An 18175-nucleotide genomic window follows, 5' to 3' on the forward strand; every position below is an offset into this window, starting at 1 on the left:
GTGAGCAAAAATGTATAACTCCCCCCCACATCCCTTATCCAAAACCCGCCTCGTTTTTATTCTTCTCGCTAGTTTGTCATCCGCTCCCCGCCCCAACCCATGGCTGGTTTGTGCAGAGATAGAAGGGTGCCAGGGGCTCAGATTGACACCTATCAGGAGGCTCCTCCTAAATCCTGTGCAAAGAACTGCGCCAGTGGGTTGGGAGCGAAACCGGCGAGCCATCAAAGTGCATTTGAACAGCCCCCAGGCGGGGGCCCCGGGCCGCAGGCATCTCGGATGCTGGCTGGGCAAAGCGGGTGGCTTGCCCTAAAAGTTGCAGGCTTCCACCTGTTTAGCCACCCCTTAAAAGAACCCCGCCCCCCCGGTCGGGGCTCGACTCTCAGAATACCAGGACAGCGGGGAGAACTGGGGCCCTGCCCAAATCTACCCTGGAACCCCCATTTTGCTGAGTTCTTGGTCTGTGGGTGTGTGTGAAAATGCCTTGCGCTGATCATGGCTTCCTGGATTGGGATAATGCAATCCAGGGGAGCTGGCCTTGGTGCTGAAAGCGAACGATGGGGGGGCCAGGAAAGGGGAGGGTTGGAGGGTGGGGGAGCAGGGGAGAGAGCGCAGAGAAAGGCCTGATTGCTGGATAAGAAGATCTCTCTTGTCATCAGAGCCCAGAACCTTTGGACCCAGCGGCTTTCCTAGCCAGGGTGAGCTCAGTCAGGGTTTGGGTAGGGTCCAGTGTGACGGGGCCCTGATCTCGGCTGGGGTTTGTTCAGCGCCAGGCACAGTGTGGGCCCTATCTCAGTCAGGGTCTGGGCAGGGCCTGGCACAGTGGGGACCTGATCTTGGTTGGTGTCTAAGCAGCGCCTGGTGTGATGGGGCCCTGATCTCGGCTGGGGTCTCTAGCCATGACTCTAAGACCTCTAATAACAATTCCAGAGCACAGGTATTTACAGAGCAGGTTTCCCCTTCTTTCCCTGCTAGGAGAGGGGTCCCTGGGAGCAATAGGGGGTCTTAAAGAAGAGTAGAAATCAGGGGGTGGGGGCACCTGGGGAAATAATCTTACATCACGCTTCCAGCTGTGGAACCAGTCATGCAGCAGACAGTGCTGGTGTGAAGAGCTGCTTTGGGTCCATTAACACCCCCCAGAAAAAATACCACCCCCACAACACCCTGCCCAGAGCTCTGGAGTGTCAGAATTAAACATTTATCTGGGTGTGCTCCCTGCTTGGAAGAGGAGAGGCTGCCTGCCTGGTCAGGAGGGCGGGGTTCTAGAATCGGTGCTAGGAAGGAAGTGGGGTTTAGTGGTTGGAGCAGGGGAGGCTGGGAGTCAGGACTCCTGGATTCTGTTTCTGGCTCTGGGAGGGAAGTGGGGACTAGTGGGTTACAGCAGGGAGAGGGCAGGGACTCAGGGCCAAGGGTGAATGTATTTGCCCCCAGTTTTAGATCAGCTGTAAAGAGTAGGGTCAGGACATTATGGCCTAGTGGTTAGAGCAGAGGCTGGGAGCTAGAATTTCGGGGTTCTAGCCCCAGGTTATTCACAATTAGACTAAGAGAGGTGAGCCAGGCTAGACCCTCAGGGCAGCAGTTGCTAAAGTGACTTAAGGAGTTTGAAATGTACAAGAATTAACCAAGGTGCTGGTCAAGCCCAAATGGACCCAGCCTTAATGAGGCCTTCTTTAAATGACTAATGGAATCATCGTTACCCCAAGAGACTGTGAGCACATCCCAGCTGGGCCCGAACTAAAAGCCTTTTAGCTAGCCCCTCCCTGCCCCCAGAGCATTTCCCCGAGAGCATGTTCCTGTACCCAGCATTGCACTGGAGAGGCCCTATTGATTCCCATGACACCCCTATGTTAATGGGGTGTTTTGCAAGCTACCCACATGAGGCAGTGTATGTTTAGATACTAGCGAGTGGGGCATCTGTGAGTCAGGACTCCTGGGTTCTAGTCCAGTGTCGCTCTATTGGATTCAATGGGGCCAGATCCCAGCTGGTGTCAATGGGCATTGCTCAACTGGAGTCAATGGGCCCAGATCCCCAGCTGGTGTCAATGGGCATCGCTCCATTGGAATCTATGGGCCAGATCCCCAGCTGGTGTCCATGGGCGCCTCTCCATTGGAGTCAATGGGCCCAGATCCCCAGCTGGTGTCAATGGGCATCTTTCCATCAGAATCAATGGGGCAGATCCTCAGCTGGTGTGACCTGGCAGGCCTGCATGGAGTCAGCGGAGTGGCACGGACATGCTCCAACCCAGAGCTGGGCCCAGGGGGCCACATGGGGTAAGAGCACACAGGGCCTGGCACAGAATCAGGGTAGTGCTGCCAGCCTGGCATCCTAACCCACCCCACCCCTATCCCCTTGTGGCTAACTCTCTATTATTCTTTCAGCTCCTGCTTTCTCTCCTGTTTTCTCTGCAGGCTGGAGCTCCCCTCCGGGTCACCTGGGCAGGAGCTGTGCCCAAGAGGAACCCCCAGCCCGCTAGCTCCCTTCGGCGACGGGTATTCTTGGGTAGATAATACGGATTGCGTTGTTATTGCTTGAGAATACGCGTAGCCGAGGGGAGAGTCTCTCATCTCGTGCCTCTCTCCCTCCTTCCTGCACCGGCTGATGCTCACCCAGCCGGGGGCGCAGCACCACTCCTGGAGGAACACAGAATGGTGCCCGCCCACACCAGATGGCACCAACAAGCCAAGACCCATGCTGGCCCCTGTGTCATGCTACCCCATTCCCGCCCCCATCCCCCCAGTGATTATGTTGGCCTGTGGAACTCCTCTCCACCAGATGAGGAGGATTCCTGCATGGGATCAGACTTTTCCATGGGGAGCAAGAGCACCCAGGGTCAGCGTGGAGAGGGTCAAAAGAATAGGTGGTTTTAAACTCCCCTTGGGCAATGGGCCACAAGCTGACCCCCCAATATTGAGGGATAAGAGGAGATTGCCCCCCTTGGGGGTCAGTTAACCCACCAATAGGGTTCTTGCATCTTCCTCTGTAGCAGCTGGTGCTGGGCCCAGCTGGAGACAGGAGACAGGGCTACATGGGGATTCCTGGATCTTTTTCTGTTCATCCAAGCTGCTTCCCTGGGAAGCCAGCTGGGAGTCTGGACCCATCGACTCCAAAGGTGCAACAGCCAGCTGAGGACTTGGCATGAGTGGGGGCAAATCACCGTTGCTCCACTGGAGCGAATCAGCGTTTGGATCCGAGGAGCATTCTCTCCGGAGCCCGTCCTGCCCTGTCGCTGGAGGCAGAGATGTTGGCATCCAAAGTGCCCAGTGGCTAGTGGGTGCCGTGACCTCCCTAGGAGACCCCCAGGCTCTGACCTCCAGGGGCTGACTCCAAGCACCCAGGCCCACACCACTCACGCGCATCAGTCCGTCCGCACCCCCCCCTTCTGGTATATGACAAGACGAGGGGCTGGTAGCCCTGATATCTCATTTAGCTCCAGTTAACATCCCCCTCCCTGCACTACTGGCTGGATGTTCTTATGTTCAGATACTGCATGCAGATGTGGTCGCCCCATCTCAAAAAAGACATATTGGAATTGGAAAAGGTTCAGAAAAGGGCAACAAAGATGATGAAGGGTATAGAACGGCTTCCGTATGAGGAGAGATTAATAAGGCTGGGACTTTTCAGCTTGGAAAAGAGGCAACTAAGGGGGGATATGATAGAGGTCTATAAAATCATGAGTGGTACAGAGAAAGTAAATAAGGAAGTGTTATTTACTCCTTCTCATACTACAAGAACAAGGGGCCTCCAAATTAAATTAATAGGCAGCAGGTTTAAAACAAACACAAGAAAGTATTTTTTCATGCAATGCACTGTTAACCTCTGGAACTCCTTGCCAGAGGGTGTTGTGAAGGCCAAGACTATAACGGGGTTCAAAAGGGAGCTAGATAGATTCAAGGAGGATCAGTCCATCAATGGCTATTAGCCAGGATGGGCAGGGATGGTGTCCCTAGCCTCTGTTTGCCAGAAGCTGGGATTGGGCGCCAGGGCATGGATCACTTCATGAAAACCTGTCTGTTTGGGGCACCTGGCACTGACTACTATCAGAGGACAGGACACTGGGCTTGATGGACCTTTGGTCTGACCCAGTATGGCCGTTCTTATAGAATCATAGAATCATAGAATCATAGAATATCAGGGTTGGAAGGGACCCCAGAAGGTCATCTAGTCCAACCCCCTGCTCAAAGCAGGACCAAGTCCCAGTTAAATCATCCCAGCTAGGGCTTTGTCAAGCCTGACCTTAAAAACCTCTAAGGAAGGAGATTCTACCACCTCCCTAGGTAACGCATTCCAGTGTTTCACCACCCTCTTAGTGAAAAAGTTTTTCCTAATATCCAATCTAAACCTCCCCCATTGCAACTTGAGACCATTACTCCTCGTTCTGTCATCTGCTACCATTGAGAACAGTCTAGAGCCATCCTCTTTGAAACCCCCTTTCAGGTAGTTGAAAGCAGCTATCAAATCCCCCCTCATTCTTCTCTTCTGCAGACTAAACAATCCCAGCTCCCTCAGCCTCTCCTCATAAGTCATGTGCTCTAGACCCCTAATCATTTTTGTTGCCCTTCGCTGTACTCTTTCCAATTTATCCACATCCTTCTTGTAGTGTGGGGCCCAAAACTGGACACAGTACTCCAGATGAGGCCTCACCAGTGTCGAATAGAGGGGAACGATCACGTCCCTCGATCTGCTCACTATGCCCCTACTTATACATCCCAAAATGCCATTGGCCTTCTTGGCAACAAGGGCACACTGCTGACTCATATCCAGCTTCTCGTCCACTGTCACCCCTAGGTCCTTTTCCGCAGAACTGCTGCCGAGCCATTCGGTCCCTAGTCTGTAGCGGTGCATTGGATTCTTCCATCCTAAGTGCAGGACCCTGCACTTATCCTTATTGAACCTCATTAGATTTCTTTTGGCCCAATCTTCCAATTTGTCTAGGTCCTTCTGTATCCTATCCCTCCCCTCCAGCGTATCTACGACTCCTCCCAGTTTAGTATCATCCGCAAATTTGCTGAGAGTGCAATCCACACCATCCTCCAGATCATTTATGAAGATATTGAACAAAACGGGCCCCAGGACCGACCCCTGGGGCACTCCACTTGACACCGGCTGCCAACTAGACATGGAGCCATTGATCACTACCCGTTGAGCCCGACAATCTAGCCAGCTTTCTACCCACCTTATAGTGCATTCATCCAGCCCATACTTCCTTAACTTGCTGACAAGAATGCTGTGGGAGACCGTGTCAAAAGCTTTGCTAAAGTCAAGAAACAATACATCCACTGCTTTCCCTTCATCCACAGAACCAGTAATCTCATCATAAAAGGCGATTAGATTAGTCAGGCATGACCTTCCCTTGGTGAATCCATGCTGACTGTTCCTGATCACTTTCCTCTCCTCTAAGTGCTTCAGGATTGATTCTTTGAGGACCTGCTCCATGATTTTTCCAGGGACTGAGGTGAGGCTGACCGGCCTGTAGTTCCCAGGATCCTCCTTCTTCCCTTTTTTAAAGATGGGCACTACATTAGCCTTTTTCCAGTCATCCGGGACTTCCCCCGTTCGCCACGAGTTTTCAAAGATAATGGCCAAGGGCTCTGCAATCACAGCCGCCAATTCCCTCAGCACTCTCGGATGCAATTCGTCCGGCCCCATGGACTTGTGCACGTCCAGCTTTTCTAAATAGTCCCTAACCACCTCTATCTCTACAGAGGGCTGGCCATCTCTTCCCCATTTTGTGATGCCCAGCACAGCAGTCTGGGAGCTGACCTTGTTAGTGAAAACAGAGGCAAAAAAAGCATTGAGTACATTAGCTTTTTCCACATCCTCTGTCACTAGCTTGCCTCCCTCATTCAGTAAGGGGCCCACACTTTCCTTGGCTTTCTTCTTGTTGCCAACATACCTGAAGAAACCCTTCTTGTTACTCTTGACATCTCTTGCTAGCTGCAGCTCCAGGTGCGATTTGGCCCTCCTGATATCTTTCCTACATGCCCGAGCAATATTTTTATACTCTTCCCTGGTCTTATGATGCAACATTCGCCTTCGCTCCCTGCTCTAAGCCACCACTTGTTAAAATACCTGCTGCCATCCACCCCAGAAGCAGCTGCAGCTCAGCAACTCAAGCTTTGGGGGAGACAGCACAAGGATCAGGGTGGGATTCTCCTCTGCCAGCCATGAGCAGCATGAGATTTGCAAGGTGACTGTCCCTCCCACACCCCACCTCAGCCCCAAACTTGCCTCGGAAGGGTCAGGCTGCTTCCTATGGCCAGAAGTTCCTGGAGTGTTGTAGGAATTGTAACCCCGGTACTGCAGTGTCACCCCTGCTGGGGATCTGAGGCTAATGTTTTCTCCTCTAGCTACAACCACCCTCATCAGGAGCAAACCCCCCCATGAAGACAGATCCATGTTAGCAGGGCTCGAGCTAGCGCACTAAAAATCGCAGCAGGGATGTTGCAGCTCGCGGTCTCCAAGCCCACCAGGCTCGAGGGCCCAAGCTCCAGCCCGGAAGTCCTGACTCCTAGCCAAATTCCCTGTCCACTAGGCCATGCTCAGACTCTTTTAAGTGAGATTTAAGTGACGCCAAGGGCTTGTGCTGGCCCCAGCGCATGGGGGTGGATTTCAGCCCCAGCTGCTGATTTAGGAGACCACAGACCCTGCGAGGACTGGCCCAGGTGTTCGTGGGTGGGCAGGCGAGGAATCCTGCTGCCACCGGCCCTGAGCCATGGCCCACCCAGGCCAGGGTCACTGGCTGCTTCAGAGATTTCCCTCAGTGGAACGTGTGTGGAGATAAGCAGGGGCAGCAGGTTTGTATAATTTTTGGTGGTGCCTGGAACAGGTCGAAGTCCCGCCCCCCCCACACACCTGCCTAAGGCTCTGGAAGGGAGTTTGGGTGCCGGAGGGGGGAGAGGGTGGGCTCTGGGAGGGAGTTTGGGTGCGGGGTGCAGGGTCTGGGCTGGGGGGCGGGGGCGCGGTGCAGGAGGGGGGCAGGGGGATGGCTCTGGGAGGGAGTTTGGGTGCAGGCTCTGGGCTGGGGCAGGGGGGCGGGAGGGGTGCGGCGCTTACCTCAGGCGTCTCCCGAAAGCGACTCACACACCCCCCTGGCAGCAGCTCCTAGGCATGGGGGCAGGAGGTCTCCGCGCGCTGCTGCCCACAGCTCGCATTAGCTGCAGTTCCAATGGTAGAGTCAGTGCTTGGGGCGGGAGCAGTGCGCGGAGACACCCCCCACCCCCACCCCAGGAGCTGCTATGCTGCCAATGGTGGCAGCAAGGGGCCCCGGGCCCTTTTAAATAGCCTGGGGGCAGCAGGTGAGGCTGGGAGACACTCCAGGGGTGGTGCATGGGGGCAGCAGGCAGGACCTGGGGGAGAGACCTGACCCCGAACATTGGTGGAGCTGGGCCCCCATGCTCTGAATATTCCTGGAGCATGGGCACCACGGGCTCATACACCTCGCCACCCCTGGGCGCAAGGGGGCTGGGGCCAACCAGTGCAATGTGCCCCTTTCCTTAGCATCAGGGTGAAAAACTAGTCCCAATGCCACCCAGGGGAAATGCTGGATCATGGAAATCAATAGGAGCTTCAGCCATACACAACTGCGGGGCCTGCAAACCCCCCCCCCCCCGGGGCTGGGCACTCTGCAGAGTTCTTTCTTTCTTTCTTTCTTTAGTTGAAACAAATGGGTAGCGCCCAGCCAATCTGCTTTATATCCATGGCCCATGTTTGTGGATCGGATGCAGATATAAATTTTGTATCTGCTCAGGTCTCTACAAATGGGCATTGAGAGAACTCAGCACTGGAAAATGCGGGAGTTTTTTGTGTGTAAATTTTCAACAAAAAGTGGAAGAGGAAAAAAAACAACAACCCCAACTGTGTCTCTTGAAATTTTCTGTAGAAAAATTTGACTGTTTTGTGTGTGTCCCCAAATCACTATTTTTTTGTTTGTTTTTGGTCAGTCTTAGTTTAGGGACTTTCCCATTTTGGGGTCAGTTTTCAGGTTTTTAGTTGTTCTCGGACCAATCAAACATCTGGGAGGAAATCAAACACTTTCCACACACACAAAAAGTCTTTTTTTTTTTTTTTCAAAAACCCCAATTGGTCATCAAAAAGCCAGTTCAGGGGGGAATTTTCCACTGGCCCTAGTGCAGCATCTTTGAAAACGTCAACTGATTTTCTTCAGCTGCCTAAATAAGAATCGCAGGGCCTCATTTAAAAGCCTGAAATCCAACAGTTCAAACACCTTTAAGGAGATTTCAAGTAGGCATAGCGATTTGATTCCTTCTGGATTTGGCACTGATGCTACCTCTGCTGGAATCCTGCGCTCAGCTAAGAAGCAGGTTGATAAATTGGAGAGGGTTCAAAGAAGAGCCAGGAAAATGATTCAAGGACTAGAAAACAGACCTTAGAGTGAGAGACTGCAGGAACCCAATCTATTTCGCTTAACAAAGAGAAGATTAAAGGGCAACTTGATCCCAGCCTCTAAGTACCTACAAGGAACAAATATTTATCCTGGGCTCTTCAGTCTAGCAGCGAAAGGTCGAACACGATCCAAAGCTGGAAGTTTAAGCTAGCCAAATTCAGACTGGTAATAAAGTGCAAATTTTTAACAGTGAGGGAGATTCGCTATTGGAACAACTTCCCAAGGCTCGTGGTGGGTTTTCCATTACTGGCAATTTTTAAATCAAGCTTGGGAGTGTTTCTAAAAGCTCTGCCCTAGTTCAACCAGGAATTACTGCAGGGCAGCTCAGTGTTAACCCATCTGGCCCTGGCATCTATCAATCTAGGCAAACCCTGGGCTCGGCCTAGGTCACAAATCCAGCACGGCTAACATATTCCCACCTCTGTTTGGTTCTGACATCGACAAGGCCCAGGTCAGCGTTCTCCACTTCTCCGAGTTTGGGGGAAGCTGAGCAGCCAGAACCCCCGGTCTGGGGGTGGCTCTCAAAGGCTGGATCTTCCTGGCTGCTTGACTCCTGACCTGCTGCAGAAAAAGCCAGTGAGCGGAGCCCGTCTGCCTTAGGTAAATATGGGGTGGGGGGAACCATTCTCAGAGCACTTCTCTCGCTGTCAGGCAGATGGCCGGTGAGCCATGGGGGTGGTTAGATATGGCCCGTCCTAGGTACATTTCCCACCCCCCATCTCTGCTCCTAGTGCATCTGCCTACTCCACCAGCACATGGGGACTTGGCTCCTGGTGGGAAAGGCCACTGGGCTCCAGCGTCTCTCCAGATCCTTGGACAGAGGCAGGAGAGTGGCTGGCTCCTCCTGGCCCTGGAAGATGGTAAAAGCCCCGGATCTGGGAGCCTTCTGGGGGGAGCGGGGGAGGGCCTGTATGTGAGGGTGGGGTCTGGTCTCTTGGCTTCTGTAGCAATGTGGAGGCAGCTGGGGCTTCTACCTGAATATTTTTGCCCAGGGCAGGGTTGGCACTGGGCTCCATGCACTGCTTGGGGCTTTGCTCCAGCAGGATCCTGCCCATCCCCCAGTTCAGTCTACAGACTTGGAAAAGGCTCTGGAGCACCCTGAAGTCCACGGCCCCCTACTCTAGAACCTCCCTACTCCAGAGGCCCCGTTCCAGAACCGCCTTCTCTAGAATACCCTGTTCTGAAAACCCTGTCGTTCTAGATCTCACAGCCCCATAATGGTCCCAGGCCAGCCCCCCCAAACTCTACAGTCACTCTGCTCTGGCACCCCCATTCTAGAACCCAACTCGAGAACCACCCAGCCCTAAAACTGCCATATTCTGGAGCCCTCCAGGCCAGAACCCCCAACTCTAGAACACTCCTCTTCTACAACCCCAAACATAACCCCCATCTCTAGAATCAATAACGCAAGAACTCGCTGGTCTAGAACCCCCGACTCTAGAATCATCCTATTCAAGAGCCACCCCCAGCTCTAGAATGGCCCTCTCTAGCTCCCACAGAGGTGACGGCCGGGACTCAGGGATCGCTAGGGGAAATTCGCTGGCCTCTGCCATGCAAGAGGTCAGACTAGGTGACCACAATGGTCCCATGCCAGCCCCCTTCTCTGCCCCCCCCCACACTCTCCTCTCCCGTGGGTGTGTACAGTATGTCTGTGTATACATGGAGGAGGGGGTTGTGGGAGGGCCCAGCACATCCTGGGAGCCGGGGGTCGGCTGGCAAACTCAGTGTCCAGAAACACCAGCGACGGGCACCTTGGCAATCCGGAGACACAGATCAGGGTGGAGGATGGGCAGTGAACACCCCATTCCCTTTAATCCTCCCCTTCCCCAATAGTTATTGATGGTGCTACTGGCCCACAGCTGCCCTCCTGCCCCATGGTCACTAGAGGCTGCAGGTGGGATCGAGCCGGGGTACGGGGGTGTCATCGTGGGAGGCTGTTTCTGGCCTCCCCCTTAAAAATTCTCCACCCACTGGAACCCTGAAAGTTCTCAGTGTTGCCTGGCAACCGGAGCAGCGGGCGCTAGGCAACACAGTTGCTAGGGAGCATGTGTGTGTGTGTAGGGGGTGATTGGCAGCTCTGGCAGAGGCCTGGCAAATGGCACTTGACTAGATGAGCAGCCCCGCCCCCCCAGTGCCAGGGTATGAGGGTTGCCAATTTGGGGTGAACGTATTCCTGGAGGTTTCATCACATGACATCATCTTTAATTAAAGATTAATCTTTAATTCCTGGAGAATCCAGGCCAATCCTGGAGGCCCAACCCCAGAGCTGGGAACAGACCTAGAAGTCTTGCTTCCCAGCTCCCTGCTCTAACCCATGCCCCTGTATATTCACTCCCCCCAATTCCCTAGTCAGTGCGGAGAGCTGGCCCCATGCTGCCCGCCCCCCCCATGCCCTGCGCACCCAACCTATGATTACTGGTCCCAGTCCCCCCCTCCACAGCCCCCCTGCCAGCTCTGCATGCCAGCAGCACAGATCTCCTGCAGCCAGTGGCCCTGCCCGGAGCTGGGCACTGACCAGAAACATCCCAAAGGAGGGGACCCAAGGTACGGTCACCCCCCACCCCATGTCCAATGCACTGTACCAACACCACCCCGTTCTCCTGCCCCTAAAACAGCCCCTCCCCTAGCCTGTCCCCAATACACTGTACCCCCCCCGTTCACCTCCTGCCCCTAAAACAGCACCCGCATCGCTCCCCTTCCATCGCCCCCTGCCCCATTTTGGGCACTGGCACAGTAGGCCCCAGCTATCCATTAGCAATGGATTTCCAGATCAGAGCAGAGGTAAACCCCTCTCCACCAAGATCTCCTGAATGTGACAGATCTCCAACCATGCTGGCCATGGAACCCAGCCCCAAAGAAAGGGGGCCAAACCCCTGAGCCACCCAGTCCCTGGGGCTGGATGGGAGCTGGCACACCCTAGAGGGGAAAGGCCCATGCTCCCCCCAGAGCAGTCCCAGGGCAGAGACATGTTGGTGGGGGGCTGTGGCACCAAAGCCCCCTTGGGTAGCCCTCCCATTCCACAGTGTGGCACCTGCCCCACAGCAGACCCATTGGGCAGTGGTCTCTGTATGTCTGTGTCCGTGCGGGTTGGGGGAGGCTGCTAAATCCATTACCCTGTGGGGAGGGGTCTGTAGTTTATATCCAGCATTCCCAGGCTGACAGTTGAGTTGGGGGCAACTGAGCATGTGTGGGGAGTGGAGATCAGGGACCCCAGTCTAAGGTCAGAGCCAACTCACGTGGCTCTCCAGTAGTTGGCCTGGGAGATCACACCAGCTCCAGACCTGCCTGGCACACGGACACACACACTGCGCCTTAGCTGGTAATTAACAACCGAGGTGCTTTGAGCTGTGATCCCCGAGTAATCTGGTTAAATGGATCCTCCTTAAAATCGGCCAGGGGGCAGGGGGAGAGACTGGCTAGGGTGGGGTCCTCCCCGGGGTTCGGGGTGGGTTCCTTCTGACCCTTTGCATCCCAGAGATCTCCCTCTGCCCCCCCACACACCTGGTGACCCCCCTCAGGCTTCCTTTGTATCATTTCACCCCAGGCTGGGCTGCCCTGGGATAATGCAGCCCCAGGTGGTAACGGTAGGACCCCAGGGTGCTTATCAGGTGTCCACTCGCTGCGGTGTCCCTGGATTTCCTCCCCTCCCCAATTCTACTGCAAATTAACTCCTCCCATCCTAGCTCCCCTTCCCCTCCCCCTCTCCAGCTCTGGCCCTAGCAAGCGACAGATGGCGAGAGGTTTGCAGATGCCCCACAGAGCAGGGGACAGATGGAGGCACCAGCCGGCTGAAAATGCCACCGTTTAGTTACTGCTAAATGTTTGAATTAATCCCCCTCCAAGTCCCCCATAGCCCCCGGTTGCCTCTGGGGCCCAAAGCCAGCGTTCACCCATTCACCTTACGGTGAAATAAGTTTCTCTGGAGCCTTTCTAAGGAGGCTATGGGGCAGGCTTGAAGGGCAGGCACAGAAGGGAGGCTTGAGGCCCACAGCCAGAGCTGTGGGGGAAGCAGAGGTAGGATAACAGGGGGCACAGGTTGAGATTAAGAGCGTTGGCAGAGGTGGAAGGGCTGGAGCCCAGGGCCGGGGTAGCAGAAGGGCTGGAGGTCAGGGGTGAGGAGCATCGATGGGTGCGATTGGTCAGGATCAAGGGGCGTTGACTGAGCTGTGGGGAGAGGGGGAACCCAGGGCTCAGATAGCAGGGGCTGTGGGTCACGATCCAGGGGCGTCGGCAGAGCTGTGTGGATAGATTTGGCAGCCAAAGAAAGGGAACATTCCTCAAACCCCTCCACTCCCCCACACCCCCATTAGCGCCTGGGGCACCAGCCAAAGGGTATCAGTGTCATATAGCCCAGTCAGTGCAGGTAAACTGGGGTCCAGTGCCCTGGGCAGGGGGTGGGACCCGGACGCCTGGGTTCTATCCCAGCTGCGGGGGGACCCGGTGCTCAGCGCAGGGGGTGGGGCCCGGACGCCTGGGTTCTATCCCAGCTGCGCGGGGGCCCGGTGCTCAGGGAAGGGGGTGGGGCCCGGACGCCTGGGTTCTATCCCAGCTGCGGGGGGACCCGGTGCTCAGGGCAGGGGGTGGGGCCCGGACGCCTGGGTTCTATCCCAGCTGCGGGGGGACCCGGTGCTCAGGGCAGGGGGTGGGGCCCGGACGCCTGGGTTCTATCCCAGCTGCGCGGGGGCCCGGTGCTCAGGGAAGGGGGTGGGGCCCGGACGCCTGGGTTCTATCCCAGCTGCGCGGGGACCCGGTGCTCAGCGCAGGGGGTGGGGCCCGGACGCCTGGGTTCTATCCCAGCTGCGGGGGGACCCGGGGCTCAGGGCAGGGGGTGGGGCCCGGACGCCTGGGTTCTATCCCAGCAGCGCGGGGGCCCGGTGCTCAGGGCAGGGGGTGGGGCCCGGACGCCTGGGTTCTATCCCAGCTGCGCGGGGGCCCGGTGCTCAGGGCAGGGGGTGGGGCCCGGACGCCTGGGTTCTATCCCAGCTGCGGGGGGACCCGGTGCTCAGGGCAGGGGGTGGGGCCCGGACGCCTGGGTTCTATCCCAGCTGCGGGGGGGACCCGGGGCTCAGCGCAGGGGGTGGGGCCCGGACGCCTGGGTTCTATCCCAGCTGCGGGGGGACCCGGTGCTCAGCGCAGGGGGTGGGGCCCGGACGCCTGGGTTCTATCCCAGCTGCGGGGGGACCCGGTGCTCAGCGCAGGGGGTGGGGCCCGGACGCCTGGGTTCTATCCCAGCTGCGGGGGGGCCCGGGGCTCAGGGCAGGGGGTGGGGCCCGGACGCCTGGGTTCTATCCCAGCAGCGCGGGGGCCCGGTGCTCAGGGCAGGGGGTGGGGCCCGGACGCCTGGGTTCTATCCCAGCTGCGCGGGGGCCCGGTGCTCAGGGCAGGGGGGGGCCCGGACGCCTGGGTTCTATCCCAGCGCGGGGGCCCGGTGCTCAGGGCAGGGGGGGGCCCGGACGCCTGGGTTCTATCCCAGCTGCGCGGGGGCCCGGTGCTCAGGGCAGGGGGTGGGGCCCGGACGCCTGGGTTCTATCCCAGCTGCGCGGGGGCCCGGTGCTCAGGGAAGGGGGTGGGGCCCGGACGCCTGGGTTCTATCCCAGCTGCGGGGGGCCCGGGGCTCAGGGCAGGGGGTGGGGCCCGGACGCCTGGGTTCTATCCCCGCAGAGCGGGGGCCCGGTGCTCAGGGCAGGGGGTGGGGCCCGGACGCCTGGGTTCTATCCCAGCTGCGCGGGGGCCCGGTGCTCAGGGCAGGGGGGGGGCCCGGACGCTGGGTTCTATCCCAGCTGCGGGGGGACCCGGGGCTCAGGGCAGGGGGTGGGGCCCGGACGCCTGGGTTCTATCCCAGCTGCGGGGGGACCCGGTGCTCAGCGCAGGGGGTGGGGCCCGGACGCCTGGGTTCTATCCCAGCTGCGCGGGGGCCCGGTGCTCAGGGCAGGGGGTGGGGCCCGGACGCCTGGGTTCTATCCCAGCTGCGCGGGGGCCCGGTGCTCAGGGCAGGGGGTGGGGCCCGGACGCCTGGGTTCTATCCCAGCTGCGGGGGGACCCGGGGCTCAGGGCAGGGGGTGGGGCCCGGACGCCTGGGTTCTATCCCAGCTGCGGGGGGACCCGGTGCTCAGCGCAGGGGGTGGGGCCCGGACGCCTGGGTTCTATCCCAGCTGCGCGGGGGCCCGGTGCTCAGGGCAGGGGGTGGGGCCCGGACGCCTGGGTTCTATCCCAGCTGCGCGGGGGCCCGGTGCTCAGGGAAGGGGGTGGGGCCCGGACGCCTGGGTTCTATCCCAGCTGCGCGGGGGCCGGTGAGATGGGCCCAGGGCCCGGGGCAGGGAGCGCGTGGCCAGGGGCGGTTGCAGCCACTGATTGGCTAGGCTTCAGAGAGTGGGCGGGCCCTCCGGGCCCTCCCCCCGGATTGGCTGGAAGGCAAGAAAAAGAAGAGGCCGGTGGGACTCGCCCCAGGATTGGCTAGATCAACGGGAGCGGGCGGTCCTTATTCCGGATTGGCTGAAAGTTGGAAAGGGGCGTGACCGGAAGCGAACACGCTTTCTGATTAGCTATCCCCCGGGGAATGGGCGGGACATCCCTCCGGATTGGCCGGAGGCGCGGAGTGGGCGGGGCAATGTCAGCGGCGCTGCAGCGGGCGCTGGGCGCGCCGCGGCCCGGCCCGGCCCCGACCCAGGCCCCGACCCTGGTGCTGGGCCCGGCCCGCTCCGGCCGCTCCGCGCTGCTGTTCCGGGCGGCCCGGGGCGGGCCCCGCGCGCTATTCCTGGCGCCTCGCGCCCTGCAGCGGCTGCCGGGGGCCCGGCGCGGGGAGAGCGACGCGCGCGGCCTGCAGGTGATGGGCGGGGCCTGACCGGAAGGGGCGGGGCCAAGGGTCAAAGTCTTAGGGGGGCTGGATGTGGGGAGAAGCTGGAGGCCGCAGTGCCTGATGGGAGCGGGGATTTCAGGGGTGGGGCTTCATGGCAGGGAGGAGGCCTAAGGGGCAGGGCATAGGATAAAGGGAGGGGCCTGAGGAGTGGGCGGGGCTAGATAGGGAGGGGCTTTTTGGAGGTGGGGGGCGGGTACTGGCATAGAACAGGGCCTGGGCCTGGACCTGGACCCGGACCCAGCTGGGTGTTGGCAGAGGGAGGGAGGGACTGGGTTGGGACTAGCTGGGAGGCGGGGGGGGGGGGCTTGGCTGTGGTTGGCTGGTGAGGGAAGGGATGCAAGGGTTGGGCAGGATGGGCGGGGGGGGGAGGGGGATCCTGGGCGGGGGCGGGATGGGCTGTGTGGGGCGGGGGGGAGGGGATCCTGGGCGGGGGCGGGATGGGCTGTGTGGGGCGGGGGGGAGGGGATCCTGGGCGGGGGCGGGATGGGCTGTGTGGGGTGGGGGGGAGGGGATTGGGGGGGAGGATGGGCTGTGGGGGGGGAGGGATCCTGGGCGGGGGCGGGATGGGCTGTGTGGGGTGGGGGGGAGGGGATCCTGGGCGGGGGCGGGATGGGCTGTGGGGGGGGGAGGGGATCCTGGGCGGGGGCGGGATGGGCTGTGGGGGGGAGGGGATCCTGGGCGGGGGCGGGATGGGCTGTGTGGGGGGAGGGGATCCTGGGCGGGGGCGGGATGGGCTGTGCGGGGGGAGGGGATCCTGGGCGGGGGCGGGATGGGCTGTGGGGTGGGGGGGATCCTGGGCGGGGGCGGGATGGGCTGTGTGGGGTGGGGGGGATCCTGGGCGGGGGCGGGATGGGCTGTGTGGGGTGGGGGGGATCCTGGGCGGGGGCGGGATGGGCTGTGGGGGGGAGGGAGGGGATCCGGGGCGGGGGCGGGATGGGCTGTGGGGGGTGGGGGGGAGGGAGGGGATCCTGGGCGGGGGCGGGATGGGCTGTGTGGGGGGGGAAGGGATCCTGGGCTGGGGCTGACCCAGTTCAATAGCTTCCCTCCCCTTCCCCACCCTAGCGCATCCAGTTCCTCTACCCGCCCTCCCTGCGGGAGCTGCTGCAGCTGTTGGCCTCGCTGCACCAGAGCCTGCCTGGGCCCCCTGCCCTCATCTTGCTGGATGGGCTGGAGCAGTACCTCGCTGGTTGCCCTGGCCCTCAGGCAGCCGCCCGGCTCTCAGCCCTGCTGGTGGACACAGCTTCGTACTTCACGGGGCGCCTCGGCGCGGACCCCCAAGGGTCTGACCCCTGCTGCCAGCTCATCGCCTCCATGCAGGTCTCCGGGGAAACAGAGGCTGAGGATCATCTCGGCATCCTCCAGCGCTACTTCCCAGCCCAGTGCTGGCTGTGCCCAGACTCGGCGGCAGCCCTGGGCCAGGAGGACTGCGGGGGCGACAGGCTGTTCAGGGCACACCTGTCCCAGCCCGATGCTCCAGACCAGGAATGGAGGTTGGGATTCAGCCTCGATGGAGAGATGAGGGTATCCCCAGTTCCATTGGGGTGTGCAGAGGATCCAGGGACAGCTTCGGACAGAGACAGAGCTGCCGGCGCTGAGAAATGACGGCTGGGGCTCTGGCCTCTAGCATTCTCCGCTGGAGATGTAAATTCATCTGTTTCCCGAGTGTGGGTTTCTGCCCTGGTCGTTGGCTGAAGCTTGGGCGATTTAGGGTAAAATCTGTCTCTGTACGTCCCCTCCTTGGCCTGTTTAATTTGCCACCCACAGTGAATAGAAATAGTAGAAAACTCAACAATACAAATCGGTTTATTCCAGTACTGCCGAAGGAACAGCCGAGATCGGGGCCCCTCCCTCATCGTGCCAGGTGTTGCACAGAGTAATGTGCAGTCTCTACCCCTGAATCTAATTTATTTTCCACGATTTCGGCTCTCTGAGGGGGTGACCTGACCAGTTAGCTGCGCCCGACTCTGAGGGGGAGCCCATCTGTTCCAGTGCGTAGGATGCAGGGCTCGGAGCGGAGGAGATTGGGCTTCTGTTCCTGGCTCTTGCCACTCACCTGCTGTCTGACCTCAAGTCATTTCCCCTGCTCTGAGCATTAGCCCCCACTCCCAGTCCAGAGCCAGTAATAAAACCTGACTCCAGCCCCTCCCAGATCTGGGAGTAGAACCCAGCAGTCCTGGCTCCCAGGTCCTCCCTCTCCTGTTCTAACCCACGAGACCGCACTCCCCTTCCACAGCCACGCGTGTCCCTCCTTAGTTGGCTTAGTGCCATGGAGCTGATCTGGCACAGGGCTGGGGGCGCTGGCACAAGGACGGTGAAGCCATGAATCAGGCCCAGCAGCCCCTGTGCAGGCTCCCTGGCGCCTCGGCTGGAGCCTTCAGCTCCCGTCCCTCCGGACAGGCTCCCGTCCCAAGTGGCTCACCCTGCCGATGTTGGATTGGCGCCAGGCCCTGCCGAGAGTCAGCGCTTGGCTGGGTTTCCGCTGCCTGCCACAAGCTGAACTGCTGCTGATAACCCCCAGCGGGGCTGGTTGCTGTGGAGATAATCGCTATCAGGTGGGGACGGGCGCTGAGCCAAAGGGTTCTGCCTGCCCGTGGGGCTGTTTAGAGGATGGGGCAGGGTGTCCTCACACTGGTGGGGGGCTGGACCCCAGCAGAGCTACTCCCCCGATTCCGCCCCTGGCACTGTCTGCTGCCCGTTTGAGCTATGCCACAGTGTTTCTGCCAGCGCCCGGGCTGAGAGCCAGTGGAGTCATTGACATCCAGTGGCACGGGAGAGCCAGCAGCGTCCAGGGCCCCATTGCCATGTTTCCTTGCACTTGGGCTGGGCACGTGCAAGACCTCAGCACGCAGGACAGGTAGCCATGCACGCTGGCTTTAACCGGTGTCGCAATCCTCAGGCCCTGCTACAAGGAGCAGAA

The 18175-nt window shown here is 59.4% G+C and overlaps 1 protein-coding gene and 1 long non-coding RNA gene across 2 annotated transcripts in view; one reads left to right on the forward strand and one right to left on the reverse strand.

The window, feature by feature from the left end:
• LOC122458387 overlaps window positions 1–18175 on the reverse strand; it is a 493263-nt gene that overhangs the window by 27687 nt on the left and 447401 nt on the right. The gene's annotated exons all lie outside the window — the stretch shown is intronic.
• Window positions 14944–17047, forward strand: SWSAP1 (SWIM-type zinc finger 7 associated protein 1). Its single transcript, XM_038378673.2, has 2 exons — window positions 14944–15225; window positions 16321–17047. Exons 1-2 carry the CDS (start codon window positions 14959–14961, stop codon window positions 16858–16860), a joined length of 807 nt encoding a protein of 268 aa, XP_038234601.1. The 5' UTR covers window positions 14944–14958; the 3' UTR covers window positions 16861–17047.

Source organism: Dermochelys coriacea, chromosome 20 (genome assembly GCF_009764565.3).
Source record: "Dermochelys coriacea isolate rDerCor1 chromosome 20, rDerCor1.pri.v4, whole genome shotgun sequence".
Taxonomy (NCBI): Eukaryota; Metazoa; Chordata; order Testudines; family Dermochelyidae; genus Dermochelys; species Dermochelys coriacea.

Excerpts from the sequence above, each read along its gene's own strand:
- SWSAP1 (XM_038378673.2), top strand. The coding sequence starts at position 14,959 with ATGGGCGGGACATCCCTCCGGATTGGCCGGAGGCGCGGAGTGGGCGGG. Across the intron at positions 15,226-16,320 it reads GCGACGCGCGCGGCCTGCAG|CGCATCCAGTTCCTCTACCC; the intron begins GTGATGGGCGGG and ends TCCCCACCCTAG.